The sequence below is a fragment of the Phalacrocorax carbo genome, chromosome 1 (assembly GCF_963921805.1).
Source record: "Phalacrocorax carbo chromosome 1, bPhaCar2.1, whole genome shotgun sequence".
Classification (NCBI taxonomy): Eukaryota; Metazoa; Chordata; class Aves; order Suliformes; family Phalacrocoracidae; genus Phalacrocorax; species Phalacrocorax carbo.
This window is the reverse complement of record NC_087513.1, coordinates 194,902,098-194,927,619: the sequence shown is the minus strand read 5'-3', so window position 1 is coordinate 194,927,619 and position 25,522 is coordinate 194,902,098. Positions and strand designations below refer to the sequence as shown.

General features: G+C 39.6%; 1 protein-coding gene across 2 annotated transcripts in view; it reads right to left on the bottom strand.

The window, feature by feature from the left end:
• Window positions 1-25,522, bottom strand: part of FLT1 (fms related receptor tyrosine kinase 1) — a 114,997-nt gene that overhangs the window by 67,075 nt on the left and 22,400 nt on the right. For both annotated transcript variants that reach the window (XM_064441087.1, XM_064441088.1), the window contains exons 4-10: window positions 21,065-21,189; window positions 14,893-15,055; window positions 14,669-14,805; window positions 12,980-13,154; window positions 10,908-11,025; window positions 8,753-8,922; window positions 8,182-8,341 (exon numbers count right to left, since the gene is read on the bottom strand). In XM_064441087.1, coding sequence (XP_064297157.1) covers window positions 8,182-8,341; window positions 8,753-8,922; window positions 10,908-11,025; window positions 12,980-13,154; window positions 14,669-14,805; window positions 14,893-15,055; window positions 21,065-21,189 — 1,048 coding nt within the window. The remainder of the gene's footprint in view (window positions 1-8,181; window positions 8,342-8,752; window positions 8,923-10,907; window positions 11,026-12,979; window positions 13,155-14,668; window positions 14,806-14,892; window positions 15,056-21,064; window positions 21,190-25,522) is intronic.

Below are 25,522 nucleotides of genomic sequence, written 5' to 3'. Positions count from 1 at the left end.
TGCTAGACTGTAACACTCTCACCTCCCATGTGGTCACTGTGACTCAGCCTCCACTTTCCCTCTCCAAGAGTGCCAACCATGTCCTCCACAGAGGAGCTGAATGTTGGCTGGAACTGCAGAATTATCACCCAAAGCATGAGGTTTTCGCAAGTCCCTAGAACTTTTTTCTGGGGAAGTGTTTTATTTTAACTGTCTATGTTGTACTAAAAGGAAAAGGTGTTTTCTGATTTGGCTGAGCAGTCAGAAACCTTAAGAGAAAGGCCGTGAAACCTGTATACGCAATGTCCGCTCCTGCTCTCTGTTTCTTCTATTTCCAGATAAGCTCCCCATATATAAAGGTCAAGATATTGCTTAGAGCCTTCTGGCATAAGTCACTTCTAACAGCTCACTCGACTTCTAGATATAACCTCACCTCTATAGCCTTCCAAGATCCAGGTATCCCCACCACCTTCCTTATCATAATGCCAAAAGTCCCTTCCTTTTCTTTGCTGTCCTGACTGGATCCTCTTGGCTCTAGAAAAAGAGTAATTCTTCACTAATCTATTTACACAACCCTTAATACTCCCTGTTTTGCTGAGAAGCTGGAAGCACAGCTGACACCCTTTCCACTTTCTAGTGATCAGTAGAGGAGATGAAAGAGCTACTTCTGCGCAGAGGTGGTGTTTTTCAAGATGGTTTGTTTTCAGCTTCACTGCTAGTAGAGGTCTGAGAGCAACTCTCGGCTGACTGGAGTGAAGGACTGGAAGTGCAGGCAGAAACAAGGAAGAGATGAGAAAGAATGGAGGGAAACATTTTTAAGGAGAGAAGGGAGTTGATTAGAGGGAAAACAGGAAGAGAAAATACTGACAGACGTGGATATAAGACCAAGGATCCATCTACCCCATATCCTGTCTCAACAATGACCATAAGCAGATGGTTGGGGATGAGTAAGAGCAGGACTAACTTCAGATACTTCCTCCTAATACTCCCCCAGTCACCAATTATTATCAGCTCAAGAGCTTCCCACAACAGAGGCCATTTCTACACTTCAGTGGATTTGTCTTCCAAGACTTTGTGCAAACTTTTCAAACCCCCAAAATACTCTGGCAAGGAGTTTCACAGATCTGCTACACACTGTATGTGTTCTTAATTGCACTCCTCCTGGCTTCATTTAATAGCCCCTACTTCTTGAACTGGGAAAGACATACACAACTGATCCTCAGACATCTGTGTCCTTCACAGGTCTGTAGGTCTCTATGGTGTAGCCCTCCAAATCACCTCTTTTTTGATCTGCAGAGCCTTGTCCTCCCTCCTCACTCATCCCTGACACATTCCTCTCATTCCCTGAAATTCGTCTGATCCTTTTTGTTGCCCCTTCCATCGTGCCTCCCAGTCTGGCTGCATCCTTTGAGATGAAAGAATCAGAAATGCTCATAGTATAAAAGATGTTGGTAATCTATGGATTTTTGTGGAGTTATCACAGTGTTCCCTATTTTGTTCTTTATTTCTTTCCTGGTAATTTCTAACACTTGATTTGCTTTTTGAGCTGCTGCTGATTGTGATTGCTTTCACAAACCTGCATATCACAATGCTCAGGTCTCTCTCTCTGGTAGTAACAATCAGCCAACAGCCTTTTTACATGTACAGCCTTTTTACACTTATATTTTGCACATGAAAGTCAGATTGTTTTTTCCTATGTACGTCATGTACATTTACCTTCGGTGAATTTCATCTGCCACTTTATCACTCAAATACCCAGATTCACATAGTTCTGCATTTCTTCGCAATCAGCCCTCATCCTTACAAATCTGAATAACTCAGTATCATCAGCAAACTCTGTCACCTCCTTACCACCTTTTCCAGGTTATTTCTGAACATGTTGACAAGTACAGACCCCAGCACCAGCTCCTGAAAAACTTCACTGGTCACCTCCCTGTGCTGCAAGAACTGGCCGTTCCCTCTTAACCTCTGTTTTCTATTTTTTAACTGAATGGTTTTTTTATGAGCATAATCTTACCTCATACGCTGTGTCTGTTCAAAGCCTTCTGCAAAGGCTTTTTGAAAGCCATACACGTAAAAGGAAAAAGGATGCTAACTAAAGTTTGTATATTTTTTTAAAAGGTGTACTCGATCCAGTAATAGTACTCCATTCATAATCACTCCTAAGCACACACAGAGTTTGACCTGGTGCCTTCCTTTGGCCAAGAGCCCCTGCTAGTGCAGGAGCAGGTTTCTGGCTATGGGCTGGGACGTCCCACTGGCTCAGACACTGCCAGCGTGCGGGGCCTCACTCACGACGTGCAGTCCCCACGTACAGCCTGTCAGACGCTTTAGTTTCCATGGGCTGCGACACAGTGATTAAAAGATCAAGCAGTAACACCCAACCGCCTGCATGACCCTTATGTGTTCTTCCTTAAGACTAGGTGTCAGACTGTTCCTCATAAAGCCAAGAAACCGCCCTGTGAAGGCAACAAGAAGAAAAAGAAACTGGGGAAAAAAGAAGGAAGAGCAAGTGAAAAAGGGATAGGAGAGTAAGGGTTAAAAGTATGATATTAAGCAGTGCACTTCTGCCCACCTGGGTGTTACTGTAGTCCTAATGTTTCAGGTTTGATCAATGACAAATTAAAAAAATTACTTGGGCAACATAATGCATTTTGGTTTAAAACATTTTGGAAATAGACTTGGAAAACTTATTTAAAGTTAATTGAAAACTAGCAATACCAAAATCCAAAAGCTTAAACTTCTGATTCACTTAAGACCCATAGTGAAACCATTTACGGCTTGCAGAATAAATTAATCAGTGCATTCACTGTGCTACCCCGAGGACAGACTTGGGCGAACTGTACTCAGTGTATAGCATCTATTTGTCAAGCTTATTTATCCATATGTATAAGCCAGGTCTGACTCATATGGCATTTTGTATGTAAAATATTAAAACATATTAAAAAAACCCAAAATACTGACTGAGGACAAGGATACATTCCAACTAGCTGTTTTAAGAGGATTGACTTTTGACTCACAGTAGAAGTACAGAATGAGATGCTTCAGCACATTGCTTGTTCAGGCTGAAGCAGATTAGATGCTAATTCATTTCTCTCTTTTGTCTTCAAATTCTCTGCAAGTCCACACTGCTGCAATGTACACTCATGTCTGTTCCTCTGCATTTTTTTGAAAGGTATGTGAAGAACACGGGGTCTGATTTTTATCTATGCTAATCTACTCCCCCAACCATTGCAAAATAAGGGAATAGCTAGCATAGTTTTTTGTGTACCCATTTTAAGCACCTTTACATTACTGCATGTAAGGTAAGTTTAAGTGCTCTACTTTACTATAAGAGGATTTCTTGTATCCTCTTGAGAGTGGAAGGCACAAAGGCCACCAGACAAATCCTCAGCCAGTGTGAATTTAGAGCTGAGGATCTGGCCACATGTCAAATTAAACAAAGGCATTTTTGAACTACCTGTTTATTAATGGCATCTGACCTACTTTTACCAGCTCTAAGGACTCAGACTTCCCCTTCCCGAAAATAGAAGGTGGCATGGGGAACAAAAACAGTCACTGTGGACAAACTAATGGGCATCAATGTTTGCAGACATCCAACAATTAAATTTGGGTGGTTCAGTACATTTCTAATTAAGTACAATTAACTTTTGTTCTTTACTTGTTCATTTTACATACCTCACTGATGTTCCAAATCTGGTTTCCCCGATAATCTATCCAAGCACATCCTAATGATTCTGCCTTTCAATCCCTTTTTAATACACTGACATAAACAATGCAGAAACACAATTAGACCGCTATGCACACATGGCCTGCCTCCTCTTTCACTGAAGCTAGTGGGAGTCTGGCCATGCTCTTTCACTATGGTAGTTTCAGGCTTTCTATATCTCTGCAGAAGTTTCAAGGAAAACATCTGGTTTTTGCCTGGCTGAGATCCACGACATGCTCCTCTTCCTCCCTGTGCAGTGCTGGAGAGCTATTTCTGTAGAAAATCATTCACAAGACCCTATCTTCACACTGCAGACAAGCCTCAAAGGGAGGTAATATTCCATTCTCATCACTCAGTTCTAAACCAGTAGTGATTCCACTGAGGAGCATGGACCCACACTGGAGCATTACAAACATCATGGTTTCCTGAGACTGGCTTTTTGGCAGCAGTACCAGAGTAGGCATTGCTGCACAGCCCCTGGTCCCTGCTGCCCGTTTCTATCATCAGCTTCAGGTATTCAGCCCCTTCATTCCCAATCCCACCATTCAGGTGGTTTTACCATCACAAAGAGTTCATATCCTGACACTACAGTCAAGGGGGCAGCGAATCAGGTACCAGTTTTTCCAATGACTGTATTTTGTAGGCCTCTCCACAGTAGCATCGTGTTTCTCTCTCATGCACACACAGAGGAAAAAATGAAAGCCAAAGAACCCCACAGACGGATGTGATGGCAGGGTTGTAAAATAATAATAATCTGATATTGGGTCTGAGGCTAAACAAAACTTATAGCTCAAGGAGGGAGGAAGCAAGGTGGTGGGAGAGTAGGAACACCCAAGGTAAAATTTCAATGTTCATTTGTTTGCAGTTTCTGAAGGACCGATTGGTCAAAGCTTGGGCAGAGCACAATGAAGATCTCTCTTGAACTGCCCACATAGAAATGTCCAGAGAGAGAAACTGCCCCCAAATTACACTGCACAACTGCTGAGGAAACCAGTGCTTCCACTGAGTGACATCAGTATCCCACGTGCCTTTCTTGGCAGTCTCTGCCAAACCAGTTTAAGATAAACACAAATCTGCTGAAGAGATTCAGGTCAAGAACCATTAACATCAAGCATGTTCCCAGCGTGCAGATGCTTGTTCTGCAGCCTCAGAGCTGATGAATTTTAGGTGGAGCCCAGCCTGGCTGGCTCCAGAGACCCTTGGCAAGCCCTGGCGGCTGGCTGCCCCTCTGCTGACAACCCAACCTGAGCAAAAACGAAGCCAGAAAGAACAGCTCCGGGGTGATAGGAAAGAGGACAAGGATGCTGATGGACACTGTGGGACAAGTGTCCCACGGGCTGTCTTCTGCTATATCCACCAAGCAACTGGGGGCTGCCCAGCCTGGGAATGTATGTGTCTGCTACAGAGCAGCAGAGTAAGCTGGAGTAAGATAGCACTGGAAGAGAAGTTTCTCAGTCATTTAAAAATTCCGTTTTATTTTAACTCTCATTGCATATTCTACTGTCTTTTGCCTGCCATCTTGGAATTTACTAGCTCTGCATAAGCTTTAAAAGACTCCAAAACATTACTTTTTTCCCCAGTTTTTCATGACTGTTTTCTTGCTGGGGTGAACATCATAAGAGAATCTTTCCACATATCCATCTAGTTAGCATTAAATAACAAAAGGTTATTTAATGGCAATAGAGTTAGTTTAAGCAAAGTAATTTTAACAGAATATAAAGAACAAGAAATTTTAGTGACCTTGATCTCTCTACATTCCAAAATGTCACATTTGTTGAACAATTTCTTTTTTTTTTTTTTTTAATTTGCTACCAGGAAGCAATGGAAAAGCTGGTTAATTTGGCTGGCTCCCTGTTACTGGCCTGAATGATGTAGAGAGAAGAGTTAAGCAAATTGATTGTATTAATCATAAAGCATTAAAATATATCTGCATTTTATTTAAAAGCAAGGGGATCCTCTGAGGTATTTTTAGATTTTTGAAGCAGAAATACTGTCTGGAACAGAAATTGAAAGAAGCAGCCAAATAACCTAATGGTTTCTATTAAGGACCCCATAGGCAACAATCCTTCAAAAATAAAACTACCAAATTTATGCACTATGCATGATTCCCCAGCTTGCAGTGGTAGTACTCAAGTGATATAAAGTTAAACATATATATATATCTCTGAAGCAAACAGATCTGTGTGCTGCAAGGTCTTTGCAGCAATGGCATCTTTTTACTCTGCATGTGTGCTCTGTCCCGTGGCAGAGGACTCAGAAACTTGATGAGAATCCCTACTGCCATACACTGAGGGCATTTATCAACTTAAGGTACAAGTTACATCTGTGTGCAGAAACAGGTACTACCTGAGCACATCTATTTGTAATATTTTAGCCTTGGAAGCCTAACATTGGGTAGGCAAATCCAAATAAATGCTGTAATGGCAGAATAAGATACATTTTTACCTGCTGCTCAAGATACATAAACCTTAAATCTGTTGTTAAGGCAAATCTCCCCTCACACAAAGAGTAAAGTATAGTGAAATAGGTGGGGTTAAAGGGTTCTCCAGTTCTTCAGGGAGAACACCTGAACTGGCACAGACATCAGCCTGACCAAGGTGTGCCAGCTGCCAAGGTAGTCCATTCTGCTCCCTTCCTGGAGCAGGAGACAAAATGTAATTATTCTGGTATTTCTGCCTTTCTGTGATAGTTAATCGTCACCATACTATTCAGAGGGAGTCATTCCACTCCTCTTAGGCAAAGCATTAAAAATGGTGTTCTCTAGACTACTTCTTCAATGAGCATTTAAAGGAGAAGGAAGGGGAGGGGGTTAAAGAGAATTCTCACAGAACAATTATGAAGGCAATTTGGAAGCAAGTCTGGAAACAACCTTGTAACAGAGCCAATAGCTGATTCAAATTGTTACATTTCTCCTTTGATCACCTGCTCAAACACACTTCTAATTAGCGTTTAATTGAGTCCACAGTTTAGCACATTATTAAACACCTGCTTGCGGATATTAATTTCTATTTCTGATGACACGTTCTCCTGTGGTGAAGTGCAGATGTGTGCTTGTTAACGGAGGAAATATTTGACAATGGACAAGCAGCACAGCAACTCCCAAAGAAGAACCAACTGTTTTATCAGTGCCACACTGAGATTTCCATCCGGAGGATGCATAGATGTATAGACCCTTGAAAGAAACTAAAAGATTGAAATTTTTCATACATGCCTTTCACAGGGTTTCCATACTTAAAGGTATTGTGATTTCTTTTCTCCTAAACTCATAAGCAAAAATACATTAATACACAGAATTTTGCAACTTGTCCTTTGACAAGGACAGAGGAGATGCAGCTCTCACCTGCCCTTGAAATGGAGGATTTCACGTTATACCTGTTCCAGCAAAAGGAGAGATTGCTAGTGCCACCTCTTGGTGAGAAAGCCACAGAAAGACACCCATTTGCATAATCCCAAAGCAAGGTGTAATTGGAAAAACTGTGTGCTTCTAGGAAGTGCTGACCACTCTCTCACTGATCACAAAGCACTTAAAAGCACCCTTAATTTGAAATGTTTGTCCAGTTTAATTGAATGAGATGCCTTCTATCCCTGCAGATAAGCATGTGCTTAAATCCTATTAAAGTGTTAAAGAAGTTAAATCCTATGCAAAATTATTAACTTAAACGGAAACTGAGAAAATGCTGCTTCACAAATTTTTGTTAGGTTTTAAAATATCTTCATTGTGCTGTGATCGAAATACCTTGCATGTTTGAACCCTTCAACAGTAGCTTAATGCTTAATGCCATTATGGAACTGGTGTTAGTAATTGTGTCAGATCTCATGGTTTGGGCTTTGGATAAATGAGTCAATACACAAACTTGTAATCATAAGAAACAGAGTTCAAAAGACTGCTTAAATATAAAAGAGGATTAGCGAAGCGCCACATCAGCATCAAATAAGTTTGTATGGTGCCATTCATATTTTCCTTCAGCTGAAATATCATCTAGAAAATGCTGGGCACGTTTGGCTTGTTGAACTGAATCTATGAGTCAGTGTATCATAACAGAGATTTGATCTTGATAATGGAAAGTCTTTAAGATTATTTCTGTTGGATTTCAAAAGAAACCACGCAGGGGAATCACTGTGCATGGAGGAAAGCATGGAAATCTCCTCCATAAGAAAGCATGTGAACTTTCCAAGACATTGTCTGCAAGGCTTCCCACATAAAAATTAAAAAGCAATTATCGCCTCTGGATATTGTATGCATGAATAGTAGTGAACTGTAAACAAACCTAAGCAGCAATACAAAATAAAAACCGTGCCCTACATTTTCAAATAATGATGCAGAAAAAATCGCATTGTACCTACATGTTTACTAAAAAATACATTGATTAAAAGTATACAAACTATACTAACTAAGCAATGGTCATGGCAAACTTTATTCTTGTAAAAAAGTAAATATTTAAATGTAATAGTAAGGGAAGACATGCTAAATAGAAGTAAGGAAGGTGTCCTACCTTGTTTTAGAATGGTTTTGTCTACAGGGATACCACATCCACGTAATTTTAGGCTGAGGAATACCATACACAGTGCATGTCATCCCTTGTTTGCTGCTCAGTAAATACAGATTGGGATCAGGGAATGATGACACAGCATTTTCATATATCTGGGGTTTCACTGTAAAGGGTAAAAATTGGAAAGCAATTAAAACCAGCTCATTTCCAATGTATTGCATGATTATGAAAATACTACATTCCTGCAGGGTGAGTAATAAGTAAAATCCCCAGGAGAAAAAAGAAAAACAGCAGGCCTAAGTCAAGTCAGATGAGAGGTTAGTAACACATTTAAGTCATCAGGAACAAGTATGTGACCATGGAAGACAGAAACCTTGCTAGTGAAAACCCCTGTCTGTCTTCTGATTCCAAGATGAGTCTGTCACTCCACACATGGGACTTGGATTTGGGTCCATGAAAGTCAGTAAGAAAACCCACAATGGCCTGAACTGTGCAAGATCAATGAAAATCTAGCTCAATGAAAATTTAGCATTTGCATGTTCAGGAGAAGCGTGGGAACAAGCTGCAAACTTACCATTTACTGTAAGAGTGACCGTAAGATTCTTTGACAAGTTCCACTGCCGTATGCTCAATATTATAGTGTAGTTCCCAGCATCTTCCTCAGCAACATCCTTGATAATTAACGAATAGTCTTTAACCATGTACCGGGCACACTTCTCAGCAGCTGGTAGTCCATCTTTTAACCTGTTTAAAAGAATTCCAGAAATCAAAATTTTTAAAAATAATGTTGTTAAAACTGCCTGCATTATTTTGTTTCACAACATTTCTCAATCTTTGGGCAAGAATTGAATTTACAGTCTCAAATTCTGTTTACCAGAGGCTTATCCTTCCCTTACAAATAAGATTGCTGATATTTATAAAGCACTTTGGAGAATACCGTTCTATATATTAAAATTGATAAGGATCTGACAGGTCTCTACAGTATTTGAGAGATGCTGAAAATTGCAACTCTGTCTCTGAAGATCCCAGTTGTCCATGCTTGTGTCCCCACTTAGGCTACAAGACAACCATTCTGGCTAAGAGTCATTCACACAAATAAAGGTTGTGTCATCCAGCACTGACCATTTTTTTATGACCTCAGAACACATCCTGGGACAAAGTATTACAGTAGCCTAAGCACAGCTGTGATTTTAGGAAGAGGAAGAGTAAGTAGATTAGATAAGCACTTAAGAATCAGATATCCTGCTATCAAGTGAATGTTTTTAAAGATAACAGAAAATCAACATAGAAAGTACTAACTGTTGCTTACACACAGATTCCTGAAGAAGCACATTTTTCTTCGAAGTCTAAAATACAGCATAAAGCACATTTTGGTGGGTTGTTGCATGAAGGTTGACACAATGTTAGTAGAAGAGTGCAGCAGAGTTTCACTATGATGATGGTCTTGATTAAACCCATTCACAGGTTTTAGTATATACAGAAAACTCTTACAGTTATTAGAGGAGCACTAAAAATTGGATTTAAGGACTATGGATTTAGGCATTTCACTGTATCTGCATTTTACAGAACCACAAAACAGCTGAGGCTTGAAGGGCCTCTAGAGATCACCTAGTCCAACCCCCTGGTCAAAGCAAGGTCAGCAGGTTGCCCAAGACCATTTTCACTCTGGTTTTGAATATCTCAAAGGACACAGACTCCAGCCTCTCTGGACTACTTGTTCCAGTGTTTGACAATTTCACAATGATGAATAATAATAAAAATGATATTAAAATGTTTGTTTAAATTGATTTTTTTATATTTCAGAAGTTTCGGGTCTGTATGTGTAATCAACAAGCCCAACCACTAAAGAAACACAAAAGACTGTATAAATGGCTAGCACGAGCTTCACTTTCACCCCTTAATTTTCCCTTGTGGAGCTATAAATGTAAGGATTTTGTAAAACAAAACAAAATGTTTGGAGCAAAAGTAATTTCTGGCTGTGAATAACATGAATTCTCACTGTCTATGTATGCAGGGGTTGTTTTCTTAATCAGTCTTGTCATAGACCTTTGTTAAAGTGCAGTGAATTGAGCCAGAGCTACTGGTATTTAAAATGATTTAAACAAAAAACCCTTGAGATCATGAACAGATAACATTGTTTTATATAAAGTGGTTTGGGTTAATACAAAAAACTGTTCAAAAGATTTCTTAGCACAGTATACGTGAGCTGAAGTGAAAGCTTCAGTCATTAAAGTAGATCTACAACCTGCAGATCACCATATAATAAAAACAACTTCCATTGGTTTTCTAATAACGCATGCCTGTATGACTCAATTCAGTCAGTTATTTTAACTGAGGCCACCTTTTCTCTCTCCTATTGTCTGAAAAGCAAGTTCAGTTCTCATATCTAGATCTGAGTGAAGCTGAATGCCACACTTCAGTCAAGGCTGGTAGAGATATTTAGCTGTAGAGCGTCCATTGGTTTCAATAGGACACATATCTAACGTATTTGAGGATGTGAGCTTTAAACTTTCTAGACCTCCTTGTATGCACTTGCAAAATGGAGATATGGTTCTCATAAATTGTTAAGATCCAGGAAACCCTGAAACTTCCAATAAAACTCCACAACTGTATGGTCCCCACTTTGTTGCCATTTCAAGGGACTTACCTGAATATTTTACCAAGATAGTATTTTTCATCTAAAAAGAGGTCCAGCGTGCATATTTGGAAATAACTGTTGTCCTACCTACCATATAACCTCTGGTGAGGGAAAGGCCTTCACTTTCATTGACAAACGATAGGATTTTCGTCCAGCTACAGCCTCCAGTGCAGTTTTTCTTCGACGTTTCAAATTAATGAACATTTTATCTTAAAGAAAAGAAAAAAAGTGCACCTGTAATACAGATTTTTCAGCCTGCAAAAACAGTTTCTCTACTAAAGAGAACAGGAATCCAAATGAAAATGATCTTTAATACTTTTGGTGTTCCCACATGGCAACAACAAGAATAAAACCTAACCTCCTGAAGATCTAAAAAAAATAATAGAGAAGAATACCACAAATATACAAGAAACGGAGATACAGTTCCCAAGCCATGAAACTCCCTGGAGAAGATATGCTTTGGCCCAAATTCATATTATGCTTCAGTCAGAAAAAAAGGCACTGGTTTCAACATGAGAGATAAAGAGGTTTGTGGTACATGGGAAGCTGAACTAGATGAGCAGATGACCACTCCACCCCTAAGGGCCAAGAATCAATGAATGTTCCAAAAGAAAATATTCTGCCAGAAAGGATTTAAGGGACCTTCAGAGAAACAGCAAAGGAAAAAGCAGAAACTTTCTGTATCATTGGTAAACAGCTGTTTCATCAAAAAAACAAATCTTTATCACTTCATTGGAACAATCTCAACCTGCTGGAATTCATTCTTTTCCAGTTGTACTGCCCCATATTTCAATCTCTCTGGCAAGTTGGTGAGTTTAACTAGAGGCAATAAAACAGAATATTCTTACAATATATTGAAAAAAAAATTTTTTTTCTCCAAAATGCACTTCAGCAAAATAAAACTTTCAAAACATGAAAAACTGTTTGAGCGCCCTTTTGATAGTACCTATGGTGCAATATTTACTCATATTGTGGACTGCATAAGGATGTTGGATATCTATTAAACAAGCACAATATTTAACCAGATTTGCCATGTACATTGAAAATAATATGCACAAGACAAATCAGTAGTTTAATTACACAAGTCAGGTTATACTTAAAGATACAACCCCAATTCTGCAAACTCTTATTCACACAGGCTCTTTCTAATATGGGTATCCCATAGATGGAGCTGCTTTATGTGAATAAGAGTTTACAGGCTAACTTCAACAGTTCCAGCTTCTCTTACTTTAGTTTTAATCTAAAACTCAGTTCTGATAACTTCAGACTTATCTATTCAAAAATATGAGAAGTTGATATCATGATTCATCTTATGTTCCTAGGGACTTAGTCCAAAGTTTAAACAGAGGAAAGACTGAAATACTCCCTGAGAATACCATCATCTGGTGCTTAGCCCATACTTCCAGATGAGAGAGAAAAGATAGATCACTGAAATGATAGAACAAATCAATATTCTGACCATGGCTTATCTGTTGTAGAGGTCAGCCACCAACCACTTGGTCATTAATATCAATGATGCTCCAAAGATCCTAGATAGTCCTGATTATAACAGGAGACCACAAAGAAGGTAGCTTCTTATAGAGTCACAATGCACAAAAGTCCTAATTCACATAAGCTTGAAATAACACAAGGAATTTCCCTATCTCCCAGGAAGCCCAGGCAGACCACAGGGAACTCTTTTAAGGATCCGACTGTAAAACCACCTTAAAGAGTTGCAGTATCTTGTGCTTGTTTCAGTTTTTTGAATGGTCTAGCAGCTACTTGCTTGATGAAGAGCTAAAGTATTTCTTCTTCATTTTTAATAGAAAACAATAAACAAGTACTGTAGAAGAGGAAGTGGAATTCTGTTTAAATTCAGCTTGTACTTTTTTTTTTTCTTTTCTCCAAACTACAGTTTAACTGATTGCTTCTGCCAGAACTGACTGAGGACTGGGTCATCACAGTACTTCATGGACAAGAGTGATCAAACTGAACATTAACATGTCTACTGCCAACAGTACAAAACAGTCATGGAAGAAAAAGCACATATTCTCTCTGGTCTCCCTCCTTTTTCTACCAATGATGAACATGCTACAAATTCGCTTCTACTTTGTGTCAAGCTGTCATATAACCAAACTTGGTACATGAGCGTTCAGCATTTTACAAACCTGCAACACCTCTTACCATAAACAATGACTGTTGTGTTAACAGCTTTGATTGATGGCCCGCTCTTCACGTGGCAGGTATACTGGCCTTTATCAATATCACGCACTTTGTCAACAACAAGGATACTGTAAAAAATATTGGCTTCCGTATTCTTCTGGTCAATGCGTTGTGTTACAGAACCTCTTTTCCTTGCCTATAAAAGCAAAAAATGAACACAGCATAATCAAACAAATTTTCAGGATTATTAAGATTTTTATTTTACTGTACTGCCACCATACCTTAATAAAAAAAATCCAGATCCCTCTGTACAGCACAGACATGCCAAAGATGGCTAACATTTCCAGAGGGTCAACCAGAAAAATTAAAAGTAATGTTATATGGCAATTCATGCCGACCTTCACCAAAGTTCTAATAGCATCCAGACTAATTCTTTCCAGTCAAAGACCATCCCTTCCGTATGGCTTGCCATACCAACACACCCAGCTCCCTACTGCACCTTGCCCAGCATTGCTCGTAAAAAACCCTGGAGTCACTGGCACATAGTTTGGTGCCTGAATCCATGGGCAGCAGGCGTGTAGAAGAAGAGGACATTAACAAAAGAAGGGCAGAATTCTGGAAAAGCTATAGACAGAAAAGGGACTAGATTTGGCAAGGGAATAACAGGGTAGAACTGAAGATAATGTAAGTCTGAGGAGTTATTTCCTGCAACGCCCCCTCAGCCTTTGGCCTCAAAGTTTGTTTAACCCAGGACATTGTTGGTGTCTTATAAATGCTGAGCACCCTCCAGTTACCATCCAAATAAAAAAAATGCAGAATTTCACAAGTTCAGTGTCTGGCTAGGGCTTGGTAAGGCAGAAATGAGCAATATAATATATCTGGAGCACTTCTTGTTGCTAAGCTGTTTATTTCTGAGGTGAAAAAATGCCAGGGAAAATGGCTACAGCATGCAAAAAATGATTGTGTTAATCTTCCCTATATAATGTAATCATAATTTCAGCTTGTGATTAGGCACAATGAGTGACATAATAAATGATCTTGACTTGAATCACCAGTATAAATCAAACTGACATGAAAGGAATGGGAGTTGTAAACCTTAAACTAATGTCAAATTTCTTATCAGCTTTACACGGACTCCCTGGCAGTTATTCTGTAAGCGACAAATATTTATGAGGATGCTCCCAGTGTGGGGGGAGGAAAAGCACATTCAGGATCATTCCTGTAGTTGTCAAAACAAGGGAATTGTTCATGTGACACTTAACAAATGAGATTTTGGGTAGCCAAATCAAAATATCTTCTCTAAACATGCTCAAGCCGGGTGCCTGACTGTCTGCCAGTCTTTGAAATGAGTGTGTTGAGAAAGACAGCCTTGCTGAAACCCTTTTTGTCACAAGAGAGAGTCCCTGCCTGGGACTGGGTGATAAATTTCTACCATTTCTCCAGGTTGAAAAGAAGTTCTTAGGGCTGAAACAACTCTAGTGTTAACTCACAATTATGCAATATAAGCAAAGTACATTGTGTAAACATGTTTAATCATTCAATTAAACACCAGAAAGAAAAAAAGAAACCTTTAAAGACATGTCAGCAAGGGTCAAACCAATGGAATGCAAACCGCAACAAGCATTTCAAGGCAAAATTCCTCCCAGGATGCTAGATGCAGCATCATCTATGGGAAACCCCCAGATTCTTCATTCCAACCACAGCACTCACCTCTCCAGGATAAGTCCACGTCATTTGCACTCTGGTGTTCCAGGCTGCCGTGACAGTGCAGTTAATTGCCAGGCTGTCTCCTTTCAGCAACTTGACAAGACGCGGGGTGCTTAACTGAACATCAAAGATTGTGTTGGCTGCACATGACAAAGAGAAAGAAAAGTGAATCATGTCATCAGGGCAGAGTGCTTTCTGAAAGATGGGAAGTGGAGAATGCTACTTACTCTCTCGGTGTGTTAGGTACTTTGTGCTATACTTGTGTCCACCAATGGTTGTCTCACAGCTCAGAAGCCCTATGAATTTGTAGGTTGCCTTAGGTATTCTGAAGCCTTTCATGCTGTCCCAGATTATTGTCTTGCCATCAGGAATTAGGGTTTCTCGTGGAATCTGGAAGGGTTAAACACACATCATAAAACCAACTCATCCTCATGCCATTTTCTAATCAAAGCAGCCTAATAAAAAGGAGTGGGTAAAAATCACCCTAAAAAATGCCAATCAAAGTAGAAAGGATGACATTTAATTATGCAGATTTTTCAAGTCACATTTTCATCACAAAATAGAGGAAAATTCTGGGCGAAGAATGTGAATGTTTTATTTGTTTCCAAGTTTTCATTATTTATAACAGGATGTAATTTATGACACAATGGATTGACACTATCGTTAGCCTCAGCACTTGAGCTGCTATTCTGTTGGCTCCCGGTTGGCAGCTAAAGTGCTCGTCTTGGCAAACCTTTGCAATTAAACATCCTGGTTTAACCACTGAAACACAAATACACATTTTTCGATGGAGGTGACAAATGGACTTAATTTGCCATCATTTCGTGGCTTTAACAAATTCCTGCCAGGATTCAATCTGATGCTTCTCAGGTTTGTGCTGTTGAAAGGACTGATTGTTTTTTTTCAAAGAAAAAAAAGTTAAGGACATGAATGGCTGTTCTGAAGCTGACAAGTCACAGAATACACATCTCTAAGTCATTACATACAAAATGAAGTGTAAATTTTAAAGCCATAAAGCTTCCTTGCATACTTTTGTTGAGACCTACTGATCGTACTGAATGAGGAAAGTCATACTGACTAGAAATCTTTAAAGGGTACCTTGAAACATAAAATACATCACATTTCCACAGAAAAAGTAATTGGCACATTTTAAAAATTTGGCACTTCTAAGTCCCTCAGAAGCTGAGGACCCAACAAGTAATTAGCGTAAAGCCATCAGGTGTTTTTAAGCTTATGACCTGAAATCTAATACAGACTAAAATATTGCCACATGGATCAAGTGTTCACTTTGTCAGCAGTACAAATTATATTTTACATTAGGATCTGTTGAGTTTCAAGCCCCATTTTAATAAGGCATCAAGAAAACCCTGAAAAGGCAAAGCATGACAGAGGCATTGAAGCTCAGACAAGACTTTGTTTTCACATCATGTTTTTTTGTTATGCCTTATCAATGGAATAAATGCCACTGTTTGGATAACACAGGGATGAGCAATAAGTACAAAGCCTAGATGTGACTCTGCCTTTATAAAGCCTCCTTTTATGGTAAAAATAACATTTTTGAAGATGGCATATAGCAGAGTTTGAGTGAATTAGTGCCCTAAGCAAAGACCTCTGTGTCAACGAAGCACCTCGCAGCCCATCAACTCTCACTGTGAGCCCAGTCTCACTATGCCCCCTTCATCTCTTTCTTCCCCTTTATTTGAGCAGAGGACTTGTGTGCTGGCCAGCCCCCTCCTTCCTATGGCTAAAGCCAGCATGCGTGGCTGCCAGAGGCTGGGGGAAGCGTGGCTACCCAGCACCTTCCTGCATGGTACAGCACCTCTCTAAAAAACAGCATCCTTAATGCTGCCTGCTCAGCACACGCCAAAAGCTGCCCTTGAGATCACCTCCACTCATCTCATTCCATTTCCCCTGACAGAAACGCATGAGGAATCTAATGAACAATAATTACAGAGCACAAAATGCTGTGGTAGAATTCCTTATCTTTACAACAGCTGATAAGATGCTATAATAAGCATGCAAACCATGGAGGAAGAGTGTGTTACACACACAAGCAAAGCCCATTACATTATAGCCTGCTGGCTACTATTCAGCAATACCTTGGACTGTAAGAGTTCTGTTGCCATTCCTGTTTCAAATAAAACAAATATTCAAGCTTTCGTTTAAATAGTTCATAGCTATACTTTCAAGGCCTTCAACCTGATTCATCCATTTGCTGCTTTGGTGGAAACCAAACTATTTCTGAGTGTATTCCTCTATAGGTTTTCATATATACCATGAAGAAAGATTCAAGTCAGAGCTTCAGAGCCTCCCTAGTCTGGTATTTGCCAGGGAACGCATTCACTTTGCATTAATTAGTTAATTGATGGATTGCTTAATTTGTTTTAGCCTTACTCCAGGAACGGGAAAGTAACCAAAACACCCAGGAAGTGTCTGGGTCTTGGAAATAAAGTGCTCATAAATATGACCCTGTTTTGCAACACCAAATGTTGCTGGTTGTCTGTATACCCACCAGGCTCTCCTGCCCCAGGGGCAAATCTTTGCCTGCACAGTGTACTCATCTGACACCCCTCAATACCAGCTAGAGCTACATCTGTGTAGGTTTTTTGCAGCTTTGAGACTAAAAAGTTGCACACACTCACACATGAAAGCATAAATTGACATTTTTTATTTACTGTATGGAATATTTTAGAAAACTGAACTCTGTGACTAACGAAAGATCACTGTGACACAGCTGGTCTCTGGCTACATTGGAGAAACAAGATACTGCAACAAGTCCCTTTCAGAGGGTGGAAATACCAGGATTTTCTCTCAGGAGAGACAAAGGGCAGTGGCTGGGTGGTCACCCTCACAGCCCTTCATAGCTCTACCCTCCCTCCTTATTTGCTTTGGTTTCTTACCCAGCTCTCCTCCACTTTGTTCTCCTCTGCCAACCCCATTGGTTCAGATGGCCTGTCTCCTACTCTCAGAGGAGCACAGTTGCTTTGTTCTACCCTAAACCAACTTCCGGGCCACCTCCTAGAGACACATCATCATAGTGATCACTGCATGGATGATACAGGACAGAGGATCCCAGAATCGCACAATAATTTATGTTGGAAGGGACCTCTAGAGGTCACCTGGTCCATCCTACACACAGAGCAGGGCCAATGCAGTTCAGGGCCTTGTCAAAAATCTTCGCCATTTGGTCATACAGACAGAATTAGAAAACCTGTGAAGAAACACAGTGCTGGAACAGCGAGATTTCCGCTGAAGAAGCGGAGGATAAATCTAGCTAAAATAATAGCTTACAGATGAGTACCAGCATATAGTCAGAGGCATTCAAAGAATCAACTTGTTGCGACAGCTGCAGTAAACATGGAATTTACTGTCTACATACTTATCTGCATGAACCACATTGCTGTGTCTCCCAGTGCAGTCTTGACCTTTTACCTTCTCTGTACTTTGTTTCAAACGAGATTTCGTTTGGTATAGGCTGTGCCTCCTTCTTTGCCCAGCACCAGCCACTGAACCTTTTTGGTACCCAGTAGCATTAACACAGTACTACCACAAGGTTTTGGGTATATATGTATGGTCAAGGGTACAGAGTCAAGCTGTGGTTCCCCACATCTCCAAAGGCAGATTGTATTGGAAAGAGCCAGCTGAAAGTATAGTAAAAATGTACATTAGAGTTTTGAATGCTTGTCTTTTCTTTCATGTTTCCCTTTCTATCAATTTGGGAAGAATGATGTGGCATTATTAAGAATTCAGACTGTCCAGGTATGTGACTCTCAACATCCTTGGGGTTTTTCCATCTTTTTATTCCTTATGTTGAAGCTTATTTACCGCTATTCCTGTGAATTTAATTATTGAATATATGACATAGAATCCAAAAGGAGAGTAAACAGAGGGATCAAACCATTGTACCAAAAGGTGATGCCTTCTTTGTTTAGCAAGATAAGAGTGAATGAAGAGGCAAGAGAAGTGCATACCTTAGTTGCAATGAGGTTTATCTTATTTTTGGGATCTTGAATGAGGCTGCCAGAATCATATTGATAGGAATTATGGTTTCAGAGCCTCTTCATATCTGTCTATTAAGCATTAGATCAAAACTATCAATTGATTTCATAGGTCTTCATACGATGAAGAGAAAGGGCCACCAGCTGTTGCAGATATAGGTTATAACAGGACCTGAAGTCTGGATTTGAAATAGGAATGAAAAGCTCCATCCCCATTTCCCGATCCTTGTTTTATTAGCTTCTTAATTTCTAAAGCTCCTCCTATGTTGATGTTGGTGCCATGCTATAGAATACAATTTGAACAGATGTTCAGCCTGGAAGTTAGAGCAACACAGTATCTCAAAAGGGATGACTAAGGTAAAGATGCAGTTTTAGTAAAAAAACCATTTGTGGTGCTGAAGATGAAATAATTTGCGACAACAAACCTTCCCCACATTGGTTCACTAAAACTAAGTAGCAGCACAGTACAGGAACAAAACGCTGAAGGCAGTGCTCACGCACCTGTCCCAATGAGTCCTTTCGGAAAAGAGAGATTAGCAAAAAATATTCTGTATTTTGACTTTCTGGCAATATAGAATGCAGAATCTAATGATGTTAATGCTGGGATTTTCTTTCCAGCTTGAGGACTGCATTATGGGGACACTGACTTCTTCCTTTATTGCTAATTGGAAAACACAGAATAGCTTTTGCTAGCTCTCCAGAGGTAGTTTGCCTGCAGCTGTGAAATGCATTTAACACATATCTTAATTGCTATGTGAGCGAAAACTTGCTGGAATCTTCATACAGATGTCACAGATGATAAATAAAGTAAGGTATGATGTAATGCATTGTAGCTTACATACTTCAGGAAATTCTGGGATCAATTAGGGAACACATTTATTTTTCCTGGAATGCAAAACATGTAAGCAACCAATCCTTTCTTTCAAGACTTGGCTCCACCTCCTTTTTCTCATTCCCAGAGTATTACATCTGGTTTTGATAGTGTAAAGATGCATCTTACACCACAACCCCAAGCTAAAGGCAAGTTGATATGAAGAAAAGATAGTAGATATGTCTCAACCTTCTCCAAATAAGGAAAAATATTATTTTTATATTGTTTAATAAGAGAGAAACCTGACAGGAATTTTCTCAGTTACGAATTTAATAAGCTGAGATTTCAGATGCAATAATACAATGCCCAAATAAGTTCCCACTTTACAACATCCACCCTATGGAAAGCCAAACCTCATCTGCTTTTGATTCTATAGCCACAGACTCTTGTGTGTTATCCACCCTGGTGCACTTCTTGAAGGAGAACCACGTGTGTGTAACTTATGGTAAAATCCTAGGTCAGATTATTTTCTTTTCTCTGCATTTTTCTTTCGTGTGATTTAACAGGTGGAAACCGAGAGGCAAAAGCAATATCTGTATTAGCAAAGCAGTGCTGGACAGAATATGTAAACCTCGAGGTCAAGTTTAAATCACAGGATCAAATCTGTGGCTGGTGTAAAACTGTAGTCAAAGAGGAATCAAAGACTTGCATTGATCTAGATAAGCATCTTATAGTGGTATTGTTTGCCAATTGCACATTATTCTATAAAAAGACAAATTTCTTTTCCTTGTAACAAAGATGAATATTTATACCACTATGTACAGAACTCCCTTTATTTAGAAACAAAACATCACTGGCACCTCCACCTAATTTTTAAGCCAAACAGAACTTTAAAAAATAGAAGCACCACTCTCCATCTTGATACCAAGCACTTTACTACAGACATATAGGTCAGTTAGCTGTCCACGTAACTCTCAAGGAACCTAGGAAAGAAATGGTTTCCCCAAAACATGAAAAACATCTGGATTTTCTAAAACCGCCCCCACCACCTCAAACCCTGCACAAGTTTCCCTACAAAGAGAAGCCACCCCCGTCTGATAGATGTGTTCATATGGAAAAGGAAGCATCATAGTCACTGGTAGGAATCAGGTAGGGCAAAGGCTTGCAGAGATCCTTGTACAGCCCCAGCAAGTCTCCAGAGACCACACTTACCAGCTGTTCCAGAGGACAGAAGAGGAAAGGAGAGGAAGGACAGGGAAAGAAGTGGGAGGAAATCTCTTCTCCTAACAAGGAATTCCTTCCTGGACTTAAGAAACCTTTGTCAGTGAAAATTTAATAAAATGGTATGAAAAGTTTAAGTTTCTTCAGAGAACTCCCATCCAGTGTAAGAGATTTGATGAAGCCCTTCTGTGATATATGAGATGAAGCCTCCAGGGTTGAAATATTTCTAAACACACTGACATCCAGAAACGTGTTTAAGAAATACTAAATTGTTGAAGTATTTCAAAAACATTACAATAGTTGTAAACAAACAAACAAAAAAGCAGTATCCACAATAACACTTTCAAGAGCATGTTTGGATTGAGGTACCTTTTTTAAAGTAACAACAATGTTTGGTGCTGTGACTCTGCATGGAATGATCATTTCTCTTCCCACAGTCATGTGTATTATTTTAGGTATATCACTGTGCATCTCTACAAATGGATTGCCTGTATCTGCAAGAGAAAAAAAAAAGGTTAATATCTGAATTCTTAAGACAGTGTACAGAAATTGTAATGGTGCATACAGCCTTGAAAGACCTGACTAACCCTGTCCATAATGAAAGTGAGACAAAGTCCTCAAATTACGCTTCTGTTTACTTCTATCTAAACAAGTTGAATAAAATATTGTTGAATATTTGAAAATATATTTATCACTCAATATCAATAGCAGTACTTTGTATCTCCTTTAAAATCCAGAAGAGATAAAGTACATTTTTCCCATTACAGCATCATCTCTACTGCTGAGAGATGTGTTTCTTATTTCAGGGCATTTCTATTTTATTATCACCAGGAGAAATAATTAGATGGGAAGTGACTGAAATTCACTTATCAGGAAACCCCTAAACAGACACTTTCCTGCTCTCTGCAAGTAAACTGATGGAAAAAATCTGACTTTGACTTCACCAGGAGAAAGATCCTACTGTGATTATCCAGCCATATTTTCAAGCCTGAGAATACGGGCTAGTGAGAGTTAATTATTCTTCTCCTTCCCACTATCACAATACCTACATGTCTCTTTTGTAAGCGACAAGGTAAATGAAAATGCCAGGAAAACATTCATTCCCTTCCACTCAATAACTAAAACTTGGCAGAGTAATTTACTGTCCCTTGAACAATCCCTTTAACAAAGGGCATTGTCATAAATAGCTTGCACTGGGAACAGGGAACATTGCTGCTGCTATTGTTTGGGCCACTTAACAAAGAGGGCTCAAGCCACAGGCTCTGGCTCCAAATCTTCTTTGCAGGTGTTCAGATCTTGAGGTTCGGTTTGACTCTCAGTGCAAATACACTACTTCAAAATTCACGTAAGATTTGGTTTTTAACTCTTAAAAAAGTGGAACATTCAAATCTTAATTCCATGCTTGTCTACAGCTCCAACGTTTTTTCAGGCAAATCCCCATTATTTTCACCCAGTCAAAAATCTTACAAATAACAACAGAAATCTTTCTTGGAAAATAAATGAGTAAAGCTAGCAAAAACTGACCCTTTATAAAACCTTAAATTGCAATACTTTACTAAAGTGTTTTGGTCCCAGATGTCTGCATGTTGACCTACGTTCACTCAAGTAGTTCTTCAAATGCATTGCTTTTACTTCTCTTTCAAACATATGATCTACACTTCCCAGTGTCATAAAACTGTTCTGCCCTTAAGATCTTCTTTTCTTATTATATGCAATAATATTTTTGTTTGAGACATCAAATAGGAAGAGAAGCAAATTCTACTCGAATTTATACCAGGGAGAATCCTAAGGTATGATATCTCAAATGTACCCCAGGATACAGAAAAAGTTTTCCTGAAGAGGTTTAATGAAACAATTACACAAACTTTCTGAAATTAAAGACTGCCACAATGCTTTATTTAATACTAGGTGTTAAATGTCCTCTGAGGTTGCAAAAGGAACTTATGAGTAATAGAGGATGCATATGTAATAAAAAATACCCTAAGGACTTGTTAGGCTGACGTTTCCTCTGCAATATGACTCAAGGAAAGACCAAGAATGAACCTGTTTGTAGGATGGTGAAAAGAACCTTTTTTGTTTTTCAGGGCCTGCAGCCACAGAAGAGGTCACCTGCCCCTTAACATCACCAGACAAATGGATTTACTACTCCCCAAAGACTCGTTTGTCTTTGTCACAAAATTAAGAGCTCCTGCCCAAAACCAGCAAGCTTTGCAAAGTAGTTTCCTGTATCATAATCTCCAGATCATTGCAAGTGTGAGGAAGAGCTGTTCTGGGGACTACCGGTGCTGTCTGCAGACACAGTGTCACCACTGACTGATGCCAATATCGAGGCAGTGGGGGATGTGCAGCTCAGACCTCACAGGATTCCTGCCCATCCGAAGGCAGGGACAGGAAATTAGTACGAAACACCATGGTTGGATTTTTTTTCCTTCTTCTTCAATGGAAATGCACGTTCACGCCTGAAGAAGTCAGTGAAGTGCTCTATAAGAGTCAGCTGAACACTCTGCCTGCTCTCAGTAGGCTTTCGAGCTCAGTGACAGCCTTTCTTGGTACACTCCCTGCAGTGGTACACCAAGGCGTCTCCATGCCCCCGCTATTCGCGTGCGGAGCTCCTATTGACATCACTGGGGACTTCCGCCATGGGCTGGAGGGCAATCGATGGCCCCAAGTGCTCCAAATGTCTTCCTGCTTTTGATTAGAAGAAATACGCATCATGTTTCCTAGCACAGTTTTGTTTTCATAATGAGTGCGGAGGCTTTTCCTGATTCCCTTTGATTTTATTCTCCTTCTGTCTTAATGGTCATAAGGGGATACTCTCGGTGTCTCAAGACCAGAATCTGGTCCAGCCTCTACCAGCCTGGATCAGGCAAAGCCAAACCTGCAGCAGCACCAGCACAGGTTATGCCATGGTGGCAGTCTATGCCAATGATGTGGAATCCTTCTGTCCCCCAAAGAATAGCACTCCTTGCTTCTTTTTTCCTCTTTCCTTCCCATCATAGCCCTAGCTTTTGCCAGTGGCTCATGCTACATTCCCTACCAGTTCCTTCCTGATGGGAGATAAATGCCATCCTTCCCTGAACAGCTGGCTAGCAGCATACCTGGGATGACCTAACCTTCCACCAGTGGTCATCTGGGCCAGCTTCATTCACTCTTGTGTTCAGAAATCTCTAGACATAAAAGGAACATCACGGATTGACCTATCTTGAAGACCACATGCAAGTTACACATTCAACTCCATCAGGATTTGGAACGGAATATTTAAGAGGGTTTACCTTGGGTTTTGAATTTTTATTTTTGGTTGGTTTTTTTTGTTTTGTTTTGTTTTGTTTCATTTTTAGTTGTTGGGTTTGGTTTGTTGGGTTTGATTTTTTTTTGCTTCAGAGCTGCCAGCAAGGGTAGCAAAATGAAAGATGGACAGCCAGAATATTTGCATATGCTGAAGGTTACTTTACAAGTCAGTTTAGTGTATTTTTAAATTGTGCTTGGAATTAATGACTATATGCTTGCTTGACTGTGTTCCTTACAGTATCTCTCAGTTACAATCAACATGAAACCACAAAAAGCACTCATGAAATCACAAAATCCATGAAGGTCACTTACTATATTGTTAAAGAACATAAATAGCAGCCTTTTATTAAGCTGGATGGCAGCCAGATACAAACTTGATAAGAGACTTAATACAAGGAATATTATGTCTGGTATCAGTAACCTGTCTAGGCTATTTATGGGGTTTGCACAAACAACTAAATTAGCCAACACCGAAATGCCAAATTCAGAAAAGATGGAGAGTTTCTGCATTTCCACAAGCTTCAGCTACTCTTCTTGCATTTGTTTTGTTTTAATGATCTGATCTATGTAAGTCAGAGTATTTACACACATATTTGCAAGAAGAAAAGTCTCTGCAGGACCATCTGAGCTCCTTGAAATCTCTGACAGTTTTTCCTCAGAAGTTCTCCTAAAAACACCTACTTACACTTGGCTCATCATTAAGATTTTTTTCAGGCTAAGAGAGTCAAAACAGTTTCCTCACATTCAGATACCCTTTTCCCTCATGCACCTGAAGAGGACCAAAGCCTTTACTGAAGCACAGACATGCACACTTCATTGAAGTTAATGCGTCAATTGCCAAATTCCCCTTTCCGTTGTAGGGATTCTCCCTAACTAACTTTATGTATCCCAGCTAAATTAGTAGGGCTGTTCAGCAGTAATTCAAGGAGAACCTTGCAAAACAAGAGTGGCTGTCATCTCACACATCTAAAACATAGACATTTCTCACTGAGCTATGTGGCCAAACTGTCAGTGTTGTCACTGGGGAGAAAGGGGGAATTCTGCCATGGGACTCAACTGACCTTTTTAGACATCTGTTACACAATGAGGTGAATCATGTCCTAGGAAAGGCATCTATTCAACCTGCTCACATGTAGATGTCTGTTCCCTAAGAGAAAAAATCCCATTTTGTACATGTGGAAGCACAACACCTATCCGCAAGAATGTAAAAACCCTTCTTGCCTCTTCTTAGCCTGTAAAATAGTACTCTTCAAATGAAAATTATTTCTAAACCTTAAAGGAAGACTTGAGATATTAATTAATAATCACAGAAATCCAGGAAAAAGGGGAAAAAAAGAAAAAGGAGGGGAATATTTTATATCTTGAGCACATTCAGACACAAAGTATTGGTAGCATAACTGTACAGTGATTTTTAGTAGGGTTTGTTTGTTTTCCTTTGGGGCTAGTTAGACTATGTTATCATTGACGTAGGTCCATAATGCACGTAAAACATGGTTAAAACTCTTAAGGAAAAACATCTTACCCACATTAGACAGGAAA